This window comes from Pongo abelii, chromosome 9 (genome assembly GCF_028885655.2).
Source record: "Pongo abelii isolate AG06213 chromosome 9, NHGRI_mPonAbe1-v2.0_pri, whole genome shotgun sequence".
NCBI classification, from domain to species: Eukaryota; Metazoa; Chordata; class Mammalia; order Primates; family Hominidae; genus Pongo; species Pongo abelii.
The window spans coordinates 34,634,021-34,659,684 of record NC_071994.2 but is presented as its reverse complement, the minus strand read 5'-3'; the positions used below and the strand labels follow the sequence as shown (position 1 = coordinate 34,659,684).

The 25,664-nt window shown below is 38.2% G+C and overlaps 2 protein-coding genes across 3 annotated transcripts in view; one reads left to right on the top strand and one right to left on the bottom strand.

The window, feature by feature from the left end:
- Positions 1–1,392: 1,392 nt before the first annotated feature.
- On the top strand, positions 1,393–24,366 carry EIF3M (eukaryotic translation initiation factor 3 subunit M). Of its 2 annotated transcripts, NM_001132681.1 has the most exon segments (12): positions 1,454–1,537; positions 4,624–4,756; positions 6,201–6,339; positions 6,962–7,085; positions 7,500–7,594; positions 11,812–11,895; positions 12,859–12,958; positions 13,908–13,989; positions 18,815–18,958; positions 19,879–19,939; positions 20,395–21,936; positions 23,120–24,366. In NM_001132681.1, coding segments are annotated over 11 exon segments (1,125 nt in total). In that variant the 5' UTR covers positions 1,454–1,495; the 3' UTR covers positions 20,516–21,936; positions 23,120–24,366.
- CCDC73 (coiled-coil domain containing 73) overlaps positions 20,825–25,664 on the bottom strand; it is a 186,272-nt gene continuing 181,432 nt past the window's right edge. Inside the window, exon 18 of the mRNA XM_054524520.2 lies at positions 20,825–21,134. Coding sequence (XP_054380495.1) covers positions 20,946–21,134 — 189 coding nt within the window. The 3' untranslated portion in view covers positions 20,825–20,945. The remainder of the gene's footprint in view (positions 21,135–25,664) is intronic.

Below are 25,664 nucleotides of genomic sequence, written 5' to 3'. Positions count from 1 at the left end.
ACAATTTCTTGATCCACTTCATTCATCTGTTGATGAACATTTGGGTTGTTTCCTTTTTTTTGGCTATTGAAAATAAAGTGTTAACTTTTTGGAAACTATCTCCTGAAAAAACAAAACATAAATTTACTATATAAGCCACTGATTCCACTCATAGGTACATACCTAAGAGAAATATACGTACACACAAAATCTTGTGCACTAACGTTCATGGAAACATTATTCATAATAGCCAAAAAATGGAGACAACCCAAGTGTCCACCAACTGATGAACAGATCAACACAATGTGGCATATCCATAACAAAGCAATATTATAAGCAACAAAAAGGAATATAGGAGTGATACATGGACGAACCTTGAAAACATTATGCTAAATGAAGTAAGTCTGACTTAGGCCACCGTGTATTTTGTGATTCCACTTACATGAAATGTCCAGAAAAGGCAAATTCATAGAGACAAAATGTAGTGTTTGCCAGGGGCTGGAGAGCGGTGGGGCCAGGGGGTCTGGGGAGTGATTGCTGATGGGTACACTTTCTTTTGCAGGTGATGAAAATGTTCTAAAATTAAATAATGGTGATGGTTGTGCAACTCTGAAAATACTTAAAACTACTGAATTGTATATTTTATTTATTTTATGAGACAGAGTCTCGCTCTGTCGCCCAGACTGGAGTGCAGTGGCATGATCTGGGCTCACTGCAACCTCCTTCTCCCAGGTTGAAGCGATTCTCCTGCCTCAGCCTCCCGACTAGCTGGGATTACAGGCGCGCGCCACTATGCCCCGGTAATTTTTGTAATTTTAGTAGAGACGGGTTTTGCCATGTTGCCCAGCCTGGTCTCCAACTCCTGACCCCAAGTGATCCGCCCGCCTCGGCCTCCCAAAGTGCTGGGATTACAGGCGTGAGAGCCACTGCGCCCAGCCAAAGCTGCTATTTTTTAAAAGCGGCAATGAACATTCTTGTACAAGTCTTCGTACGGACATACAGTTTGGGAAAATACTTAGTAGAAGAATAGCTGGGTCATATGCTGGGTGGATGCTGAACTTTTTCAGAAACTGCCGCTCCTCTGCAAAGTGACTGCACCATTTTATGTTCCCAACAGCAGTACAGGAGAGTTTCAGGTCCACACAAACCCATCCATACTTGGTAAGACCCAACAAGCTTAACATTTCAAGGGAAGGTGGACTTAGGGAGGCGCCAGCGGGAGGCAACATCAATGCAGATAGCTACAGGGGCCTGAAAACTGGAGGCCGCTACAAGCGTCGCTGGGTGGACGCCCAGTAAGTCCCACCCACTAGGCCAGCCCGAGCGCGTCCGCCACGCCCTGCTGCACTCCGCGGCGAGAGCGCGCGATAGGATTGGCTCTTAAGGCCCCGCCCCAACAGGTCGCCGCGCAGAGTGACCCGGAAGCACTTGCGCCGGCAGCGTCGCGCGACCCAGTTCCCTTTTCCGGTCGGCGTGGTCTTGCGAGTGGAGTGTCCGCTGTGCCAGGGCCTTCACCATGAGCGTCCCGGCCTTCATCGACATCAGTGAGGAAGATCAGGTGTGCTTCGGTCTACGGGTGCCGCCACGGTGGGGTGGGGGATGTCCTAGTAGCGCAAGGGACCGCTGCCGAGCCTGGGCCGGGCGGCCGGAGCTGACGCCCGCAGCTGTCCTACACGCGAGAATGGGGAGGCCGGTGGCTGGGGTGCGCGTTCCTGGCCTCGATTCGCACCAGCTCGCTGGCCGGCGGTCCCAGCGCGGGACCCGACGCCTCACCGCCAGCTCCCTGGTCGGCGTCGGGACTCATTTCTGACGACATAGTATTTTCTAGGAATGATGTCCGCTTCCGTCCGTCAAATGCAGCCACATTCGGGGTGGGAAGTGGCGAATCTGTAGTTAGTATAAGCAGGGTAGGGAAAAGTAATTTTGTGCTAAAGATCAAAATGCCGGGCCGGGCGCGGTGGCTCACGCCTTTAATCCCAGCACTTTGGGAGGCCGAGGCGGGCAGATCACGAGGTCAGGAGATCGAGACCATCCTGGCTAACACGGTGAAACGCCGTCTCTACTAAAAATGCAAAAAAATTACCCGGGCGCGGTGGCACGCGCCTGTAATCCCAGCTACTGCGGAGGCTGAGGCAAGAGAATCACTTGAACCCGGGAGGCGGAGTTTGCAGTACGCCAAGATCGCGCCGCTGCACTCCAGCCTGGGCGACAGAGCGAGAGTCCCTCTCAAAAAAAAAAAAAAAAAAAAAAAAGATCAAAATGCCCGTATTACTGTGCGATCACAGGCGAAGACGACCCGTATTTTACACTTGCTTTCTATTCCTACTTGTATGAGGGTGAGAGTTGTTCTGTACCCCGGAAGTATGGTATCAGTTTAGCTCTTAAATTCCGTGAGGCATTCACCTGATGGACCATCCTGATATTTTTAAATTTCTCGTTTGGCGTTTGCTCTTTGGTATACAGGGCTGATGGTTCTCATTTTCCCCACAACAAAAGTTTAACCTTATTTGGTGGGAGTTGAAAACGACATGGTATTCTTTAAGTTAATTTTGTATTACTGAAAATTCTTCTGTGAAGTCCTAACTTTGTCGTTTTTTTTCTGTTACTCCACTAACACGGAAGTAACTTCCAAATGATTGGGTATCATATAAACTTCGCATGGAAGTTTACTTGTCTAAGACAACTTACAGAATTGCGGGAGTGAGTTCCCCCTTTCTCCTCCCCCCTCCCCGTGGTAGGAATGCAGTTCCGATGCTCTGAAGAGCAAAATAAGAAGGGAAAAAGCAAAAGGCGGAGAAAAGGTCAAGGATGGGGAGGGGGTTAAGCACAGATAGGAAAATATGAAAGGCAGAAGAAGATACCTGATTAGAAATGGAAGCATGTTACCAACAGTTGGCTGTTAGGTTAACTGAGAAAGTGTTTGGATTTTTTTTTTTTTTTTTTAACATACAAAGTGAATGGAGGAAATTCTTATCATTGATCGTATCTTAAAGTGTCTTTTCTCAGGCTCTGCTTCTGTTCTTGTAACATCAGTATCGCTGTAGACAGTCGTTTCAGGGAAATATGAAATTGCTCAGGATTAGTTTAACTTTGATGAAATTCTCAGCTTGATTAGAGTTAAATGGAATTCTTAATCTTTTTTTGTTTTCCTTTGCTTGTGCTGCTTCCACAACCACTTGTGGCAGTGAGGATGACAGAAAGACAGCAAACGTGGTTGAATAGTTCTTAGAAAAAGTTTGCTGTGTATCTGTTTCCTCCATAGAGAAGCATGAAGCATGATTTCTGGTGGTATTTTTGTTTTCTCTGACATGGTGACAGCTTGTTTTCTTTTTTTAATTTTGCTTATAATACCAACTCTTCTATGAAATTACTGTGTTCTTGTTACCTGAAAGGATAGTACCGTCAGATGTGCAGGTTTAATACTTTCCTGAGGCAACTAAATATACTTGGGGGTTTAAAAATCTTGATGGCTTTTTTTTTTGGCTTGGTCTAGAAAATGTAATGCCTGTGCATTTACTAATGGTATCCTTTCATCTTCCTGTTGCACATCCTCATTTTATTATCTTTAAAACCAGGCTGGGCACGGTGGCTCACGCCTATAATCTTAGCACTTTGGGAGGCCGAGGCCCGTGGATCACCTGAGGTCAGGTGTTCGAGACCAGCCTGACCAACATGATGAAACCCTGCCTGTACTAAAAATACAAAATTAGCTGGGCATGGTGGCGCATGCCTGTAATCCCTGCTACTTGGGAGGCTGAGGCTGGAGAATTGTTTGAACCCCGAAGGCAGAGGTTGCAGTGAGCCGGGATCGCTCCATTGCACTCATGCTATTGCACTCCAGCCTGGGCAATAAGAGCGAAACTCCATCTCAAAAAAAAAAAAGAAAAAAACTGCCATTTGTTTGGCTGCCATAGATAAAGAGTCCCAGAAGAAAAATGGAATAAATATATATAATTCGGTAGTAGGGTAGGAAATGTCCAAGTGACTGAATGTGCTATTGTAGTTGTGTTTTTATAGGTCCGAAGATGCATGCTGACTCAGATATGCATTTTTAATTTTAAGAGATTAGTTACATAACAGATCCAGTTCGATGTAATTTTAAGGCAGCATTCACCGCATTGCCCTTTTGTGAACCAAAATGCTTATCTCCAATAGATTCTCAACTAATTAACAAATGATTACCTTTTTGCCAAGGTAATGTCTGTAACTTTTCTAGTAGCTGTGGTTATGTGTGTACTTGAGAGCAATACTATTGTTCATTTTTTTCAAAAAAGTGAAATCTGCCAAGTCAGACTGATTTCTTCTCCCCAGCAACCACACCCCCACCAAACCCTTTGGGTTATATTATCAAAAAGATTTTTGCTGTATGCTGGAAGTCCAGCAGGGTGCAGACTACATGAGAGAAATTCTAAAGGTGATCCATGGGGGCCGTAGCGTGTCTAAGGAGCCACTGGACCTCGTGGAGGAAAACCTGTGGCTCTTGTGGGATTGCCAAGATGGATGAGGTGAGGGAGGAGTCTTCAACATTATTTGAAATAGTTGTTGAATACAGTATTTGCATTTTAGTTTTTCAGAAAGAGGACAGAATTTGAGATTGTGCTTTGTCGTTCGTAGTCAGTTTTATAATAGAGCAATCCTCAACAGGCTGCTGAGCTTCGTGCTTATCTGAAATCTAAAGGAGCTGAGATTTCAGAAGAGAACTCGGAAGGTGGACTTCATATTGATTTAGCTCAAATTATTGAAGCCTGTGATGTGTGTCTGAAGGAGGATGATAAAGGTTTGTTTTTAATTTTTTTCTAATATTTCCTAATAAAATCTTTTAAATTTTTCTTGTGAATTATACAGTCGTCCCTCATTATCTGAGGCAAGGAGGATTTGGAACCCTCAGATACGAAGGCTGACTCTATTTGTATGTTTTGAATTTCAGACTTCAGGATGTTTAAATAGATGGGTAGTGGTTGTATGTATTTTGGGGGCACAGGTGATATTTTGATACATGTATGCAATGTGTAATGATCAAATCGGGGTAATTAGAATATCACACATCTTTTCTTTATGTTGGAAACATTCAACAGTTCTCTTCTAGCTCTTTCAACTATACAATACATTGTTTACCAGAGTCTAAGCACTGTTGTTTTCAATCTTACCTTCACACATGCTTTCAGTTTGTGTAATCTATTATGCCTATAAAGTAAACCTATTTTGAGAAAACCTCTATTTTATACACAGGTATATTTCTTAAGTGTTATTACACTAAATGCTGATAGTCTTAGAATAAAATGAAGAAAAAAATGAAGCTCTTTCCTGTTCATAAGTTTCAGATTAACATCAAGTGAGATACAATTTCAAGTAATCTAATAGCCATTTAATTATTAGGCCAGTTTCCTGTTTATTGAGATAGAATGGGAAATTTTCAGAATTGTGAGTTCAGAAATCTCTAGTTAAGATTTAGAGATCAAACTTGGATGCTGATTTCGGCAGCACATATACAAAAAAATTAGATTAAATTTGGGATATGATTTATATCTGTAATACTTAAAAATAACTAATTCAAGCAGAGAGCTGACAGCTTTAATTTCTGATTTCCTATATGTATACATAAAGTTTTCCTTAATTAAGAAAGTATCCTAGCCCCAAATCATACCAGTAACTTCCAAATGATTGAATATCATGACACTGAAAATTAAAACTTTATATACATGTAAATCAGTCTCTGTTTTACTAGTTAGAAACCACATCATAGGCCGGGCATAGTGGCTCATGCGTATAATCCCAGCACTTTGGGAGGCCGAGGCAGGTGGATCACATGATCAAGAGTTCAAGACCAGCCTGGCCAATATGGTGAAACCCCATCTCTACTAAAAATACAAAAATTAGCCGGGCGTGGTGGCAGGTGCCTGTAGTCCCAGCTACTTGGGAGGCTGAGATGGGAGAATCGCTTGAACCTGGGAGGCGGAGGTTGCAGTGAGCCGAGATCGCACCACTTCACCCCAGCCTGAGCAAGAGAGCAAGACTTCATCTGAAAAAAAAAAAAAAAAAGAAACCACATCTTAGATATCAATTTCCTTCCTCTTTAATAAAATATACAAGTTGCTTTCTGAATGCGAAAGTGTCTTATATTTGATGGTCTTCATTGTATTAAAACACTGGAAATGCATATTTAACTAGACGCATTGAGTATTGTAGTATCATTGTTGATTATGTTATCCATACTTGTGTAGATGTTGAAAGCGTGATGAACAGTGTGGTATCCCTACTCTTGATCCTGGAACCAGACAAGCAAGAAGCTTTGATTGAAAGTCTATGTGAAAAGCTGGTCAAATTTCGCGAAGGTGAACGCCCATCTCTGAGACTTCAGTTGTAAGTTAAGATCTGAAAGAAACTCAGTTTTTCAAGGTGCTTTTTTCATGTTACTAACTTTTAATGGTGCAGAGCAGGAATTGTGGAACTTGACTCTCAGCTGTGGCTCTTATTAGCTGTGACCTTGGGCAAGTGGCTTGACCTTTCTGTGCCCTAGTTTCCTCCTTTGTAATATGAAGTTGTTAACGGTACCTGCCACAGGTTTGTGGTGAGAGCTAACCTCAACTTAAAACTGGTTGCTGATTTCAAAATCATCATTCTTAGTAAACTATCGCAAGGACAAAAAACCAAACACCGCATATTCTCACTCATAGGTGGGAATTGAACAATGAGAACACATGGACACAGGAAGGGGAACATCACACTCTGGGGACTGTTGTGGGGAGGGGGGAGGGATAGCATTAGGAGATATACCTAATGCTAAATGACGAGTTAATGGGTGCAGCACACCAGCATGGCACATGTATACATATGTAACTAACCTGCATATTGTGCACATGTACCCTAAAACTTAAAGCATAATAATAATAAAATAAATAAATAAATAAATAAATTCAGAAATAGGAAAAAAAAAACTGGTTGCTGATTTCAAACATTGTTTATTTGTTTGTTAACCAACCAGGTTAAGCAACCTTTTCCATGGGATGGATAAGAATACTCCTGTAAGATACACAGTGTATTGCAGCCTTATTAAAGTGGCAGCATCTTGTGGGGCCATCCAGTACATCCCAACTGAGCTGGATCAAGTGAGTTACTGTGTGGAATAGTTGTTCTGCTTATAAGAAATGTACTTTTTTTTTTCTTTTGAGACAGAGTTTCGCTGTTGTTGCCCAGGCTGGAGTGCAATGGCGCAATCTCAGCTCACCGCAACCTCCGCCTCCAGGGTTCAAGCAATTCTCCTGCCTCTGCCTCCTGAGTAGCTGGGATTACAGGCATGCGCCACCACGCCCGGCTAATTTTGTATTTTTAGTAGAGACGGGGTTTCTCTATGTTGGTCAGGCTGGTCTCGAACTCCCGACTTCAGTTGATCCTCCCGCCTTGGCCTCCCAAAGTGCTGGGGATTACAGGCGTGAGCCACCATGCCTAGCCAGAAATATACTTTTATATGTTATACTTTTATATGTGTTACTCAGTTTTCTCCTTTTGTCAATCTCTTGTAGGTTAGAAAATGGATTTCTGACTGGAATCTCACCACTGAAAAAAAGCACACCCTTTTAAGACTACTTTATGAGGCACTTGTGGATTGTAAGAAGAGGTATTCAAAAGTAATGAACTAACATCACTTAACAGGCAGTATAAGTAGGTGGGGATGTTTTTTAAAGAGAAGTAGGGCCAGTAATTTTGCTTTACTCTGTTCTCCACAGAGTTGCTATAAATCTATTTCTATAAATTTGACCTACTAAGTTAAAGATAACTATAAAGATTAAAAGTAGTTTTCCTTCATCTTTGAACTTTTTAAAAAGTGAAATTTGGCTTTTTTTCTAAAAAAAGAAAGGATGTGGGGCCTTTCCAACATGGGCTTCAACCTACTGCTGTAGCATGAGCTTGGTGAATGTGGTGAAGCATCTCATCAATTTTGGATGGTGCAGTGGCAGAGACTACAACAAACTTTGTGTTAATGTAAATATTCCGTCTCTCCACCCATGTCCTTCCTCTTGCTTATCACACCCTAGACATAGCGAGCCTATGTCAGGTATAAAAGCACCATGCTCTTTGCCAGTCTGGACCAGGAGCTGGCACTGGTTCTTGTATAGCCCGTGTACTAAGAATGGTTTTAACATTTTTAAATGATTGAGAAAGAAAATCAAAGAAAGGGTAATATTTCATGATATGTGGACATTATATGAAATTCAGATTTCAGGGTCCATAACATTGGTATTACATCTATGCCTATTCATTTACAAGTTGTCTGTGCCTGCTTTTGCCAAGAGTTTAGTTACAACAGATACCATATAGCTTGCAAAACTTAAAATATTTACTCTCTGGCCCTTTACAGAAAGTTTGCCTACCCCTTGTCTAAGTAGTCTTACTACAGTCAGCTTCATTCCTCTGCTAGAAACACCCCTCTCATATTTCAGTTAGTGCCTCCCTTTTACAGCACCCTCTACTTGTATCCTAGCATTTAACACCCTTAGTTGAAAGTAAGGTTGTAGGCTAAGTGAAGGCAAGGAACCTCATCTGTTAACCATTGCATTCCCAAGAAGGTAGCACTTATTGGGCACTGAGTGGATAAATGCTACCTACAGTAGGGAACTGGAAAGGGATACTTGTTTAAACACAACATTTCTGACATTCTGCCGATCTAAATGTTGAGAGTTGGTTTTCTTCTTTAGAACACATAAAATACCTATTTTAATTAGTAAAATTCTGAGATTTTGCCTAGCAGTTAGGTAAAAATGCTTCAAGTTTATGGGTGCCCCCTTCATGACTTCATTTATATTGGTGGTTGATGCACATGGTGTTTGTTGTGCTTTTTTTTTATTTGAGATGGAGTCTCGCTCTGTCACCCAGGCTGGAGTGCAGTGGCGTGATCTCAGCTCACTGCGAGCTCCACCTCCCAGGTTCATGCCGTTCTCCTGCCTCAGCCTCCTGAGCAGCTGGGACCACAGTTGCTGCCACCATGCCCGGCTAATTTTTTGTATTTTTAGTAGAGAAGGAATTTCACTGTGTTAGCCAGGATGGTCTTGATCTCCTGACCCCGTGATCCGCCCGCCTCCGCCTCCCAAAGTGCTGGGATTACAGGCGTGAGCCACCGCACCAGGCCTGTTGTGCATTTTAAAGGGTGATACTGGTAACTGAGCCCTTACATGTCAGACACCATGCTGTGTGCTTCAAATGGATTAAAAAGATTTCTTTAGCTGAGAAGATTGAAGTATACTGTGGTTGCTAAAACTGGAAAATGACTTGCACCTGTGCCTACAGTGTGGCACAAGATAACTAATGAGTAAGATGTGGTTTTTTAAAAGTTTTTCTTTGAATTTTTATAGTTAAGTCATTGTACTTTTTAATTTTTATTTTTATTGAAAAGTTAAAAATCCTTAGTTTTTTATTCCTGGTACCACTACACTACCATAATTTACAGGGCAATATACCTGATGTAATGAAAAGAAAAAGACAAAGCTACAACAGATAAAAGACCTCAGGAATGTACATCTAATTGACACTGCACTGCATTAATCAATAGTGCACTTTTTGCAAACTGTAGCTATGACAGCCCTGAACAAGAAGGCTTTCCTGTTTAAGCTGCAGTAACTTTTCTGACTGTGGATCATCATCCTTCTGCGGCAGATTTGTACAGTTCCTCTAATGCATTTCGATGATTGCCTCAAAGTAACTTGCAGCTTTTCTGACTTCTTGCTTGCACTCCTGCCAAAAACTAGTCCTTTTCTGCTGTGTTTAGAACCTTGTGCTACCATATTTACCACCATAGAGACTGCCCAAGCTTTATCCACCAAAACTGCCCCCTTTCATGCATGGATTCATAATTTGATTGTCATTGTCCACTATAATATCCAAAATCATTATAGTTCCTGCCACCACCGTAATTACCACTCCCCAAATTACCTTCTTCATTGTAACCATCATATCCTCCACTGCTGCCACCATATCTACCACCACCATACCCGCCTTTACTATCAAAACCAGGACAACTGTGGTAGTTGCCACCATCACCTTCAAATCCATTATATCCAGCAACCCCTCCTCCATAACTACTTCTGCTGCCACCACCCCAGCACCATAGCCGCCTCTTCCACCAGAGTTTCTACCCATGGCCAAAACTACCATCTCCAGTTTCCTCCACAACCCATAAAGTTGCTAGATCCTCTCCACAACTGCATCTGTTGTTTAAAAAGGGCCCTTTTCACTTCACTAACGCCTGTTAATAGAGTGTTATTTCTGAACCACAATTTTATCATGATCATCAAAAGTTACACAAGCAAATCCTCTCTTTTTTCCACTCTGCCTGTCCTCCTGTAACTTCCGTGGTTTCAATCTTGTGATACTTTTCAAAGTAGTCTCTCAAATTATGTTCTTCTGTATCTTCTTCAACATCACCAACAAAAATTTTCTTCACTGTTGGATGGGCACTGGCCTTTACAGAACTCTCTCTAGAAACAGCTGTCTTTGGTTCCATTGCACGCCTCAGCCTTGTGTGGTCGAGCACACATTGCTGCATCCACCTCTTCAACACAAGAGTAAGTCACAAAACCAGAGTTTGTAGAACATTTTGTTTGGGGGTCTCTGATTACGACACAACCTGTGAGTGTGCTCCATTTCTTAAAATATTCTCTAAAACTACCATCTCTAGTTTCAAAGCTCAGACCACCAATAAACAATTTTTTTTAGCTGCTCTAGCTCCTTTGGATCATGGCCTCTTCCAGGTTGAGTTCAGTATTAATTTTTTACTTTTAGAGACGGGTCTGACCATGTTGCCCACACTGGAGTACAGTGGGTATGTGGCTGTTCACAGGTGCAATTGTAGTGCACTACAGCCTTGAATTCCTGGGCTCAAGCAAGCCTCCTGGGTAGGTGGGACTATTGGCATGCACCACTGTGCCTAGGCATTTATATCACTACATTTAAGATGTGGGTTACCACTTAGCCATGCCTACAGTGGTATTTCTGAATCTTAGTAAACCTTAGTTTTGAAAGAAGTTTTAGATAGCATTTACCATTTTAAAATAAATGATAACAGTTCCCGCTGATTTTTGCCCAGGCTAAATTCAGATGTGGGGAGTATTTTTAGAAAATGAAAAAAGGAAAAAAAAACCTCTTCCTCTTAGTTAGCAAAGCTTTCTATAAGCTGAAGATTCCACAGTTTGGAGGAAGTCATGAGGAGTAAAGATAAACATTTTCTAAAAGTCCAGTTTGAATGACTGCATTTATTTATTTTGCCTTATTTACTCCAGTGAAACTGATGTGTATAACTGTAAGAATAATTTAATTGGAAGGGTATCTTAAGTAGAGTTATTTAAATATTTGGTATTGTCTCAACCTCAGCCATACTGTCCTAACAGTTTCTGGGACACAAAACTTTTCCCGCCTAGGGCCTTTATACTTGGTCTTCCCTCTGCTTGGAAAGTCATCTTACCCCACCTTTCATGAACCCAGCTCTTTTCATGGCCAAGAAAAATGATATTTTACATCCTTTTGGTCTCAGTTTACATGTCATCTCTTCTGAGGGAGACTTTGCTTTCTCACTGTACATAAAGCGGCCTTTCCGTTTTCTGCCTTTGTTGCTTTGATTACATCACCATTTATTTCCTTTATAGCACTTATTAGTTACTTTTCCTTAGTTGTCCATCTTTCCTACTAAAAGGAAAGTTTCATGACTTTTCCCATAGACAGGGACTTTGTCTCTCTTAGTCACAGTTATAATGTCATCAGCACAGTACCTGCCTCTTAAAAATATTTTTAAATGAATGAATAGCAGTAATACTTTCAAGTTCCTAAAGCAATATTTCTTTTTAGTGATGCTGCTTCAAAAGTCATGGTGGAATTGCTCGGAAGTTACACAGAGGACAATGCTTCCCAGGCTCGAGTTGATGCCCACAGGTAATGTTAAACGTTACTCTAATGAGGGTTTGACAGCAATGTAGAGGTGAGCTACAGTATTAAATTATGTAACTGAAATCATGTTTGCAACCACCAGTGATCCCGAGCCATTTGATAGTGTGTATTTCCTGGCGATTCTAATGTAGATACTGAAATTCAAGGTTTGATATTGGAAAAACTGTGGATTGAATATGAAATAGGTGCATGGTGTTTACTGGGTGGGGGTATTGCTGGTATGGGGATGATGATCCCAACCCAAGAATTAGAACCTAATCTTGGGCCAATTGACCCTAATTTTAAGGTTATAGGTAGAAAGTTGATGGCTTGCCAAAAATTAACCCATTGCTAATGAGAATAAGGGCTTTTAACAGTCTTAGATCTAACTGGTAACAAGAATAGAATCAGTTTTCTAAATCTATGTAATAAGGATTATGAAACTTCTTTATATGGTCATTGCTCTTTGTGTGGACCGCTACATGATAGGAGTTGGTAAAAAGGGAAGTTGGTGGTAAAGGTCCTTGACTTTGAGGTCAGACTGCCTCCATTCACATTCTTACTCCACCTTTTAATGAGCACTTCTGAACTGCTTCGTAGTTGATAAAGGAGGCATAGTAATACTGTTTGTCTCCTAGGTTGTTGTGAGGAGTAAATGAGATGCAAGGCAAGTGAAGTACTTAGTGTCTTGGCATATGGTTCTGCTGCTGCTTGCTATTTGATTACCTTGGTGCTTTCTCTCCAGCTATGTTTTTATCTACAATTAATATATTTCATTTTGTTAAAACAGATGAACCTGATAAATGTATTGGCCTGTCTTAACCCAATCCTGTAGCTTTTTTAATGTTGTATGTATGTTTTGGACTGTTAGATATTTTGCCGAATTAAGTATATTTTATGATCTGCAAAAACTCAGTGAAAAGCCAGGATTTCAAAACCCTGAGCTTACATTTTTGTTCTCTAATTAAGGTGTATTGTACGAGCATTGAAAGATCCAAATGCATTTCTGTTTGACCACCTTCTTACTTTAAAACCAGTCAAGTTTTTGGAAGGCGAGCTTATTCATGATGTAAGTAGTTTATCCTTTAATGTGAAAAATGTTCTCCTTTCCTAAATTTTACATACTGAAGCAGGACTCTTTTTCTTTGCATTAATAAAAGTGACTAATGGCAAGATATGGAAAGATTAAGAACTATGTATTCTTTTTATATCAGGAACAGACATATTTAGGACCAGCTTTTCTTCATCCACTGAACACAGTCCTATTCTTCCTCCCTCCCTTTCTTAATTTCTTTTTTTTTTTTTTTTTTTGAGACAGAGTCTCACTCTGTCACCAGGCTGGAGTGCAGTGGCACGATCTTGGCTCACTGCAACCTCCACCTCCCTGGTTTAAGCGATTCTCCTGCCTCAGCTTCCAGAAGTAGCTGGGATTACAGGTACATGCCATCACGCCCAGCTAATTTTTGTATTTTTAGTAGAGACAGAGTTTTGCCATGTTGGTGTGGTCTCCAACTCCTGACCGCAAGTGATCCGCCCACTTCGGCCTCCCAGAGTGCTGGGATTACAGGCGTGAGCCACTGCGGCCGGCTACCTCCCTTTCTTTCATCTTCTCACTTACTCACCATTATAGACTTAGATAATACAAGTTTCTTTTTTGTTACATATATATTGTTCCTAGCCCCACTTAGGAAGATAAGTCTGATATTTAAAAACACATGAACATTTTTGAAATGCAAGTATAAATATATTTTGGACTGTTGTGCATCTGGACTATGCCATTAGCCACCATCTTTCAGTGTGGATAATTTAGAGCTCAGTGTATTTACTGATTATTTCATTTTAAAAGTGAGCCATGTGAAAGCAGATGGTTTGGTAATTTGATGAAACAATGATATTTCTGCTTTGAACAAAATGTAGGAGTCAGTATCTTTAAAATAATATTTACAGTATCTTAGAATATCTTACAATAAATCTTAATTCTGTATTGATGGTATCTTTTTTGTCTCTTATCTGTATAGCTTTTAACCATTTTTGTGAGTGCTAAATTGGCATCATATGTCAAGTTTTATCAGAATAATAAAGACTTCATTGATTCACTTGGTAAGTTCTGGGGTTTATTCTTTGAGGCACAGAGGTGGGAACATGCTACACTAACAGTTATGTACTATGTGGTCCAGCAAGTATGGTTGTGGCCTTATTTGTAGATTATCCTAAAAGGAGTCATGTATGATAGAACAGCACAAAAATAGGTAGACAGTTTAAAATATTACTTAGAATGAATTGAGAATCAGAAACCAAGAAGGTGTAGGAGGTGGCATTTGTGATAGAAAGAGAATGAAACTGGGAGTATGAAAACAACTTGGGGTCCAGCGCAGTGGCTTATAGGTGTAATCCCAGCACTTTGGAGGCTGAGGCGGGCGGATCATGAGGTCAGGAGGTCGAGACCATCCTGGCTGACTAACATGGTGAAACCTGTCTCTACTAAAAATACAAAAAATTAGCCGGGCCTGGTAGCGGGTGCCCGTAGTCCCAGCTACTCGGGAGTCTGAGGCAGGAAAATAGCTTGAACCCGGGAGATGGAGGCAGAGGTTGCAGTGAGCCAAGACTACGCCACTGCACTCCAGCCTCGGCAACAGAGCAAGACTCCATCTCAAAAAAAAAAAAAAGAAAAGAAAACAACTTGGCATTTGTAATCCCAGCACTTTGGGAGGATGAGGTGGGTGGATCACTTGAGGTCAGGAGTTCAAGACCAGCCTGGCCAACATGGCAGAACCCCGTTTCTACTAAAAATACAAAAATTAGTGGGTATGGTGGCACATACCTGTAGTGCCAACTACTCAGGAGCCTCAGGTAAGAGAACCACTTGAACCCAGGAGGCAGAGGTTGCAGTGAGTTCAGATCGCACCGCTGCACTCCAGCCTGGATGACAGAGTGAGGATCTGTCTCAAAAAACAAAAAAAAAAGAGAGAAAACGACTTGGACCCTTTTTGTCTCATTTAAGAGCTTGCTGAATTTTAGGCCCTTCCAGCTCTTCTGTACCATGATTCTTTGAGGTAAAGTTATATCAACAATCGGGTGCTTGGAGAAGATTGAAGAAATAGTTCCATTGGTACATTTATTTTTAAAATTTAGTGATGGAGGAGTGAGCAGAAAAGCAACTGAAAGAATTACCATTACTTTATTCATAATGGTAACTTTCAGAAATGTTTTAAGAGCTGATCAAATTTGATGATTAAAGGTACTTTATTAAGCTAAACATTATTCTTAAAATTTTCTTTGTAGAAGACCTTACTCCTTAGATAAATGGCGATTTGTATTTTTGGTCCCTTTTTTTAAGCCATAGCCACAGAATGGTAACAAATAGTTTTTCCCCTCTACCATGCTATTTTATGCTTGGATACCCCGCCATTAACAAATTACAAAAGTATATAGTATTGCCAGTTAGATCTGAAAGATGGAATTAGAAATGGAAATGTAATTTTATGTGATAGTAAGACTTTTCTAACTACAGTTTGTTGAAAACAGCATAGTCTTTATTATTTTTATCTTTGAATTTTCTTGTCTAGCGTATCAGTTCAGTAAATGTTTGTCAAATTGAATCAAATCTTATTCATCCTTATTGAGCAAACCCTACATATGTTCAATATTTTAATTTCCTTCTGGAGCATGTTTTTAACATACTAAAATACAAAGAGAAAACTTAGAAAATCTGCAGTTGAACAGGTTTTAAATGTTGTAAACTACCAGTTTCTTTACACTGGAGTCAACTGTGAAACTAAGGTGCTTTGTTTTCCTACTAGGCAATAATCAAAACACATTAGAGATTGATTATATTTTCCATATTAAGACTGAATTTTTTTTGTTTTTGAGACTAGTCTTCCTGGTTCTTGAGAATACAGATGAATGTATGGTCTATTTTGATAGTCTTCAATTTGGTAATCATTAATGCTTGTCACCTGTAAATTGTGTGCCTCCATTGGAATTGGGGAAGATTGACTTATTCTGAACATAATAAGGCGTTTGAAATACACCAAGATAAAGTAGATGTAAGTGTGTTTGTGTAGAAAGCTTTGCCAGGTGCACTAGACCCAGAAAACCACATTCTGTCCCAGTTAATTTGTTTTGTGGCATGAAGCTATGTGATGGAATGTTAATGTCAGCAACCTCTTTATTTACGCACCAAGGAAAAAGGAGTAGTAATTAACACTTTGACACTCCCCCATTGATGTGTAATTGACTGTTTCAAAGGAGCACTGGTTCATAAGCTATTGCATGCATTAAAATTGGGTTTTCTATATTGCAGCATTTTAAGACAGGGGTCAGTGACAGTGCAGAAATTGCTCAATGATGCACATTTTTTTATTACTGCATTAAGGTTTTGACATATTAGTAATGAATAAATGTTTCCATAAAATTAGATTTTTTATAACTTTAAAATTGAAATATGACACAGTACACTGTGACTTCCTCTTTGATGGTAGTATTTTAGTTTTATGAAACAAAGCACAGCTTCCTACAAAGTCTTTAACTCATACTTCACTGCCTTAGTAGTTTGATTTTTCAGAACGAGAGTCCTAAGGGTTTTAAGTTTGGTTCTTTGTTACTTTAAACATCAATTTAAAGTGTTTTTAGATGCAAGTTTTCACATGTAAAATAGATAACGGTTTTATGGAATTCAGCCTAGAAATAATCTTCATTCCTCTGATAAGTTTTTTCATTTATGGTAAGATTGTAACTGCAGAAAAGATGAGCAGTAAAATAGATTTAATTTCAGGAGTATTTAAAATAATAGAAATTTCAGAAGTTTCTATCACTTTATATTGAAAGAGAGTTGTCTGTCTACGCCAATAGAACTGAGAATGTTAAGGACTTTTTGAAAAAAATCTTTAATACTTATTCATTGATAGGAAAAAATTAGTAACATTGCTAATTTATTGTGCCAGCTAGAATTCAAATTCCTTCATTTGCCTTACGTTTCTTGAACATCTGTGCAAATCAGTATTCTATTAGAAATTTGTTTATATGCTTTTCAGAAAACATCTTTATATTAATGTGTATATTTTTTATTTTAATTGTATAATTAAACATTTATTACAGCTGAAAGCCTAGTGACAACTATCTAGATTCCACAAGTTGCAATCAGTTTGTCAGAACATTTTCCTTTATTAACACTGACAACTTAGGCCAACAGTAGCATTATCTTGTGTCAACTGAATTGCCCTAACATGTCCACATGTAATCTGGTGTTATCCAGTTGCTACCTTTTGCTTCAGAAAGTTAATCGGCATCTAATTTGCATTGTTAATTAGGGTTAATGTGCACTAATTGATTTCTTGATGCCTGTAGATTTCCATTAAACCCAGTTAGCAATACTTACTTGTGTACCTCATTCGAGTTACGGTGATCATGTTTTTGTTGAATCTGTGCCAAATAGGAAGCCTGTATCATAATTACAGCTAATTAACAGATGATCATGACCTATGTTAATGGGCTTCCCTAATTTTCCACTAATATATGAATGTTATAAATTTAAAATTTATTTATGGAGTGTTTAGGGAGAGAACTTTTTAAACAATACAGACTTGAAGCTCTGAATTTATTAGAGGGCACTTGATTGATCATTTGCCGATTTTACATAGTTCAAAAGTTCAGAGAAAAGGAACATGTAAATTTAGATTAGTTTTAGAGACTTAGTTTTATAATTAATAAGTTAGCATCAAAACAAGTATATATGATATTGTGTTAGAATTCTGCTCTTACTTAGGACTAGGTTATATATTTAGGATTCCTAATTTTTAAAATTTCTAGCCCTTTATTTTAGAAATGAACCTATTCTAGGCCTAGCACTGCTATTTTTTGACTATAAGTCACCATTTAATCTCTTTGCTCCTCAGAATATGTCTGTTCCTGATATAAAAAGAATACATAGTTCTTAATCTTTCCATATCTTGCCATTAGTCACTTTTATTAATGCAAAGAAAAAGAGTCCTGCTTCAGTATGTAAAATTTAGGAAAGGAGAACATTTTTCACATTAAAGGATAAACTACTTACATCATGAATAAGCTCGCCTTCCAAAAACTTGACTGGTTTTAAAGTAAGAAGGTGGTTTTGTTTTTAAAGTGAAAGGATCAGGACTGGGGAATTCCTTAAGTTTTCTTCTAGGCCTAACACGTTGTTATTTGAATAATTACAACAGCATGTTTCATTAGAAATTATAATGCAAAATTTGAATTATTTGTGCAGTTTTCTACTTTTGTCTTATAAAGAACAAGTATCACTGTTAATGGTATTCTTTAAGTATATCTAGTACTAACTGTATTGGCCTATAAATGTTAAATGACACACACACTTTGACAGTTTTGGTTTGTAAGTAGTTTTGATTTTTAAATAGTGACCTGAAGCAAAATTGAATGTTTTCATAACTGAAAATGTTTGTGAAAGTATTTTAAAACTTAATGTTTACCAGTAATAGTAACACAGAAAAAACTAATAAGTAGATAAGAAATCCTCTGTGTTTAAATGAAGAGCTATTAGTGTGAAAAATAAGCTTAGGTAATTTAACTAAATAGAAATTGTTCTTATGAAACGTACTTTGTAGATTTTATCTCCTAAAATGTATAACTATTTAAAAATGTAAAATGTACAAAACTTTTAGGGTCTAAAAATAATCATTTTATGGCCCATTCTTAATTTTGAATCTATCACCTATGGTACTATAGAAAAATTGTTTTTAATACTCTATGGAGTCAGTTTATAGTTTGCAAATATAAGAAGCTTTGTCAAAATTGTTCTGTATAAGTGCTCAAACAATAATTTCCACAATTACAAAAGTAAAAATAATTTCCACAGCTTAACATGAGATGTAATTGTGCAGGTCTTTAATTAGTATGAACACTCATCAAGCTTCACTATTCTGTTATCTAGGCCTGTTACATGAACAGAATATGGCAAAAATGAGACTACTTACTTTTATGGGAATGGCAGTAGAAAATAAGGAAATTTCTTTTGACACAATGCAGCAAGAGCTTCAGATTGGAGCTGATGATGTTGAAGCATTTGTTATTGACGGTAAGGCAGATAGAACATTTTCATTTATTTCTAGAATTTCTCATCTACTACATGGATCATAGTAAGATTTTTATCTGGAAACTGAGCCTTACACAACAAAGATTTGTTTGTAGCAGATGTATATTTAGTAGTTTAGTGGATATATTTGTTGTAGGGTGAAAATTTAGTAGAAATATAAACTGCTATATTCTATCCCTTGAAATCACATAGAACAAATACATTTAGGCAATATACCACTGTGGTTAAGAGCACAGATTTTAGTATTAGATATGGATTTAAGACCAGGCCCTTCCTTTGTGAAACAGGAATGTAGGGATTCATTTGTGGTTGTAAGGATTAAATGAATTAATACAGGTAAAGCACAGTGCCTGGCACATAGTAAGTGATCTTTCAAGTGTTAACCATTACCAGTTTTTTTATGATTAGCCTAGAAATAAGAACTTCTTCCCCAACAATTAGATTATAAAGCAACTTAACTGCTCAGGAATTTTTTCTGAGCTTTTTAAATTTGAAAGTTGGGATTATGCAATTAAGATTAATAAAAGATACAGAACTACTGACCTTTTTTCCCCTAATGCTCTAAGTTTTCTATGAACAAGTAATAACTTAGTAGGAAGTTAGTTTATTCCCCTATATGAGATGGTAGGGGATAGAATTCTTAAAAAAAAAAAAATAATAAACAGCAAAAAACTGTAGGTAATATTTATTTCATATAGATTGTCCCAGCAGCCATAGGACAAATGCATGACCTTTCTTTTGGTTGCCTCATACTGTTTTGCTTATTAGATTTAAACAGTCAGTGTGTAATGTTGGAAAACAGTATAGTTTTATTATGGCTTACTTGGTGACAGTTTTCATACCTTAGCTATTTTTCTTGGAAATTTTCCATATAACATAGAATATAAAACATCTTTTTTCAGCGGTAAGAACTAAAATGGTCTACTGCAAAATTGATCAGACCCAGAGAAAAGTAGTTGTCAGGTAAGATATTTAATGCTTTGCAGCATTTTATAGAACGATTTAGTTTGTTCCGATTATTTCAGTTAAATGTTTAGAGAACCAAGGTGGTGTTATCAGTTGACTGTAGTTAAATAGTTGCTATTTATCATAATTTTATTAAAGTTCAGACTGAATGTGATTAGCTTATTTAATGAAAGAGTCCTATTTTCCAGCACATTTCATTTAATGGCTGAGCATTGGCTAGAATACTAATGACTTTTATGTCTGCTTTATACAGTTGTTCAGGAGAATTAGAAGGCTTAGGATCAATATGGTAAAGTTTTTTTTAAATAATTATGTAATTCTTAACTTCTCTTACAATTCTAAATTAGGTATATTTAATCTTGCTTTTAACTGGATTCAAATCTGTAGTATTGTAAAAGAATACCAGAGGCTAAAAGGTTGACTAACACTGTGTTTAATTTTTCAATTTTTAGTCATAGCACACATCGGACATTTGGAAAACAGCAGTGGCAACAACTGTATGACACACTTAATGCCTGGAAACAAAATCTGAACAAAGTGAAAAACAGCCTTTTGAGTCTTTCTGATACCTGAGTTTTTATGCTTATAATTTTTGTTCTTTGAAAAAAAAGCCCTAAATCATAGTAAAACATTATAAACTAAAAAAATTTGCCTAGTCTGGACAGTTATTGTCTCAAATTTATACTAAAATCACAAACTCCAGAGGATATGAAGTAATAAATTACAAAGGGTCACAATGTCTGTCATACAATACATAAATTCTGTTCTTTAAAAAAGGATATTGAAGAAGCAATGAGCACTTTAAAGAAAGGATAATATACAGAGGGAAGACAGAAGTAGAGTAATACAATTTCTTCACATTAGAAAAACTTGGAAAAGCAAAGACAAACTGTATAGCTTTAAATACAACAGTCATTTTATTCTAGTAAAAACTATACCAGAATTTCAGTTACATAATTTCACTACTGAAAGCACTTATCTACATTATTTTAATCTGTTGTTTTTATTCCAACATCTCTTCTGCTTTTCTTTTCTTTGGCTGGTTGTCATTTTCTAAACTTAGTAAATTTTCACTTTTATTTAGTTGATTTGTAATGAGGCTCTGCCAGTCATCATCACCAGAAGTATTTTTAGTCTTGATTGCCTGCAAATGGCTTTGTAGTGGAGTTGATATCAGAGGTTTTGTGTTTACCTAGGAAAGATAAACTAATTTTACCTTTGAAATTATTATACAAAAGACTTTAAAGAGTCTGTAAAGCCTCTGCAGTTATGAGTATGTGTTAAAACCACCATCTCTTAGCTGATTTCCACTACCTTAGTAGTTCTGGCACCAGAACAGTATACAATGTGAATGTGTAGGCTTATGTAGTAGATCGTCAAAATCTCTAATATATAACGGAAATAAAATGTACAAAAACTGCCTTTTACTACTTCATGTTTCCTCCCATGCTTCAGAACACCATTGTTGAAGAAACAGGAAGGAGCAGTGAGATATTTGGAAGTTGGCATGTTTTCAAGACACTGTATTGGGTAATTTTAAAAATAGTGTGTTAAATAACTTTTTCATTTTAAGGTTCTTTTCTGATGTTAAAATACTTACTGGAAATTTAGAAAATAGAGTAAAGTAGAAAGAAACTAAAAATCATTAGTAATCCCTTATCCAGAGAGGCTTGTTGACATTTTGGTATTATTTGCTGCTAGCCTTTTTTTCTATTTTTAGCCTATTTGGTCATTCTATAGAATTTTATGTATTTTCCTCTGTGAGCAGTTTCCTAGGTCATTAAAAACAATTGTCTATGGCTGCAAAATACTCCCTTTTATGGATGTTTGATATATCTCCTAATATTGAATGTTTGTTTCCAGTTTATCCCTACCAAAAGTTAATTTGAGTTAATTTTATGTAAAACAATCTTTGATGTTTTTGAGAGATTCCCAGATAAAATTTTCTCTTCAAAAGGAATACTGGGCCAGGCACTGTGACTCATACCTGTAATCCCAGCACTTTGGGAAACTAAGGTGAGTGGATTGCATGAGCTCAGGAGTCGAAAACTAGCCTGAGCAACATGGCAAAACCCATCTCTACCAAAAATTAGCTGGGCATGGTGGCCATGCGACTGAGTCCCAGCTCCTCGGAAGGCTGAGGTGCAAGGATCATTTGAGCCCAGGAGGTGGAGGTTGCGATGAGCCAAGATCGTGCCATTGCACTCCAGCCTGGACAACAGAGTGAGACCCTCTCTCAAAAATAAACAATAGATAAAACAAAAGGAATACTGAATTGTTTTCAAAATAACAATTATGGTGGGCTTTTTTTTAAGATATGGTCTCACCCTGTCACCTAGGCTGGAGTGCAGTGGCACAATCACAGCTCATTGCAGCCTTGACCTCCGTGGATTCAGGTGATCCTTCCACCTTCACCTCCTGAGTACCTCGGACTACAGGCATGTGCCACCACACCCAGGTAATTTTTGTATTTTTCGCCATGTTGCCCAGGCTGGTCTCTCTTAACTCTTGGGCTCAAGTGATCCGACCACCTCGGTCTCCCAGAGTTCTAGGATTACAGGAGTGAGCCATACTGTGTTGTGTTTTAGTTGAAAGGGATATACACGTGTATTTTAGAAATATGGAACAGGATAAGAATTACATTAAAATCACCCAAGATCCCAACCACCATTAAAGAGTTTGTGTAAATCTTCTGGTCTCTTTTCTGTATACGCTTTTTAAATACTGGGGTCATATTTTTATTGGTTTATATGCTATGTTAAACATTTTTAGCATTTCCTCCTGTTCTTAAGTCTGTTAAGAGGATAGCTCCATCATATTCTGTGTTCTGCAATTTATTTATGGACATTTAAATTGTAAGAAAATGGTCACTGTTAACTAGGCTGCAGTGATTATCATTTGTTCATAAATATTTGTGAAGATCTTTGGGTACTGCCTTACATTAAAATGTTTTTCAATTTGACCAGTAAAAGTGGCATGTTAGTAACATTGTCATTTTCAGTGTTAGATTATGTAGTACTAAGTTTATTTTATTTTTGAGACAGAGTCTTGCACTGTCGCCCAGGCTGGAGTGCAATGGCGCCATCTCAGCTCACTGCAACCTCCACCTCCCAGGTTCAAGCGATTCTTCTGCCTCAGCCTCCCGAGTAGCTGGGATTACAGGCACCCACCACCATGCCCAGCTAATTTTTTGTATTTTTAGTAGAGACAGAGTTTCACTATGTTGTCCAGGCTGGTCTCAAACGCCTGACCTCATGATCCACCTGCCTCGGCCTCCCAAAGTGTTGGGATTACAGGCGTGAGTCACCGTGCCCAACCTAGTAATACTTTTTTTTTTTTTTAAATGAACTTAAATGTTTAGAATGGTAAGTTCACAGCTCCCTAAGGAGTGTTCCTTTTGGATTGCTCTGTTTGGTTCCCTCCCTGAAATCCTATAGTCAGCCACTCGTCCCCTCAGAGAGTTTTACCTCTGATCTTTGGGGTGATTCTTTGTTCATATTTGTCTGATTGGCTTTGTTCTTCCAAAAGTGTCTGCACAGGACTGCTAAGAGAACCTAGGCAAGTCATTTAATTTTTCTGGGCTTCAGTTTACTCATTAGCTTCTTTTAGGTCCTAGATGCTATTACTGGAAAGAATAACTAGTAATGGATAAAAATGTACATAAATATTTCCTATTTTGCCATCAAAGTGCTAGGTTCATTTTGGTGTATTTGGCATCCAAGTACAAATTAACAGTTTCCCAAAATCCTGATTGTTTGACTTTTTTATCTTGATTATGGAAAGGAAGGACACATTTACTTGCTTTAGTTTCTTTCCCCTTAACTACCCACTTGCTGAGAGGGGTAGGAGCAGGGATTGGCTTTAGAGAAACAAGATACAGTGTAGATTAGCTAATGTTTGCACTTAACAAAACTTGCCCTGTTTAACTTACCTGAGGGTTCTGCAGCCTACTGCAGTAATTTTAGTTCTAGCTGTTGTCAGATATATTGCCTTGTATCTTCGTTCTTTCGCCTCCTATCCTTTTTAGAAATTTATCACCTGTTTCTCTTTCAGCCTGACTTACAAAATCTAATTTTTGGCCTAAAAATTTCCCCTAGCTTGGTACTAGTCCTTTTATTTCTGCCTGTGATTATATTTTAAAATTAAACTTAAATGAATCTAATTCATTGGATATAAAAAAAAAAAGTAAGTGGCTTGCTTTGCTTACTCTGGTTTTCCATCCTTATTCCTGGATATAATCAAGATTGCAGTAGGCTAACAACCTAATGCCGAAAACAAGAATGAAAAACATACCATCTTTTCAAGTTACTTTGGACCCATGGAGAGAAAGTGGATTGGTACTTAATACCTTCCCTGAATTTAACAGAATTGATGTGGACTGTACATAAAATATGTTGAAAAATAAAACTATTTTTTGGCTATAAAAGTCTTCATAAAATTCGTTTATAACAGAGGTTGATAAACTTTTTCCAAAAAGTGCCAGAGTAAATATTTTCAGCTTTGTGGGCCAAATGGCCTCTTACAACTGCTCAATTCTCAGTGCCATGCCAAAACAGCCTTTACAATATGCAAAGGAATGGGTGTGGCTATGGTCTATTAAATTTATAAGGAGATCGACTTTTGAATTTGCCCCACATTACATGATAATTTGCAATCAAGCTTTAAGCTGGGACAGTGAAGCTTACCATAGTACTTGGCACATAGTAATAAGCACTTAGAAAATGTCTCTTCAGCCAGTGAATTTTGTTTTATATGCATCAATCTTTCAGAAGAAACATTTTTTCTATTGTGAAAGTTAAGAAAGTATAATATAGCATTTGACTAAGAGCCACAATATCTAACCCAGGTCCACCACATATTGTGTCTTAATGACCCTGGAAAGTTATTTCACATTTATGTCACTGTTTCATCTGTAAAAAAATTACCTTGCCAATGAAAAAGTTAAAAATTCTATAAAAATAAATCCTTTTTTTTTTTTGAGACACTGTCTCACTCTGTCACCCAGGCTGGAGTGCAGTGGCACAATCTCGGCTCACTGCAGCTTCAGCCTCCCGAGTAGCTGGGACTTACAGGTGCCTGCCACCACACCTGGACAGATTTTGTATTTTTAGTAGAGACCTGGTTTCACCATATTGGCCAGGCTGGTCTCAAACTCCTGACCTTGTGATCCGCCCGCCTTGTCCAAAGTGCTGGGATTACAGGCGTGAGCCCACCACGCCCAGCCAAAAATAAATTCTTAAAAGCAATATTAGTTGCAGATAGAACATTAGCAATTAGACAAAAAGAACTCCCCTATTAGATTAATTAATTATAAAAATGGGCTTTCAAGTGAGATGTGAAATTTCCACTGCTTGAAAGTAGAACAGCTATCTTATAAGGGTTAAGGATTCACCCTAATTAGAAGTGGATGTTTAGCTTTGATGCCCTCAAGCTTCATGTTTGTTTTGATTCTATGACTTACCCAATTGGGCAAGGTTAAAACTTAGATTTTCCAATGCCAGAGTTACTGCCCTTTAGTCACCATACTTTAATGATACACACATACACCAGTGGAACTATACTGTTGCTTATGAGCTCAATTAGGAAAGTGTGAAAAGGGTGTATTAATCCGTTCTCACACCGCTAATAAAGATACTGGAGACTGGAAAAAAAAGATAGGTTTAATGGACTTACAGTTTCACATGACTGGGGAGGCCTCATAATCATGGCGGAAGGCGAAAGG

Excerpts from the sequence above, each read along its gene's own strand:
- EIF3M (XM_063727937.1), top strand. The coding sequence starts at position 1,496 with ATGAGCGTCCCGGCCTTCATCGACATCAGTGAGGAAGATCAG. Across the intron at positions 12,959-13,907 it reads AAGGCGAGCTTATTCATGAT|CTTTTAACCATTTTTGTGAG; the intron begins GTAAGTAGTTTA and ends TTATCTGTATAG. Across the intron at positions 18,959-19,878 it reads TGAAGCATTTGTTATTGACG|CGGTAAGAACTAAAATGGTC; the intron begins GTAAGGCAGATA and ends ATCTTTTTTCAG.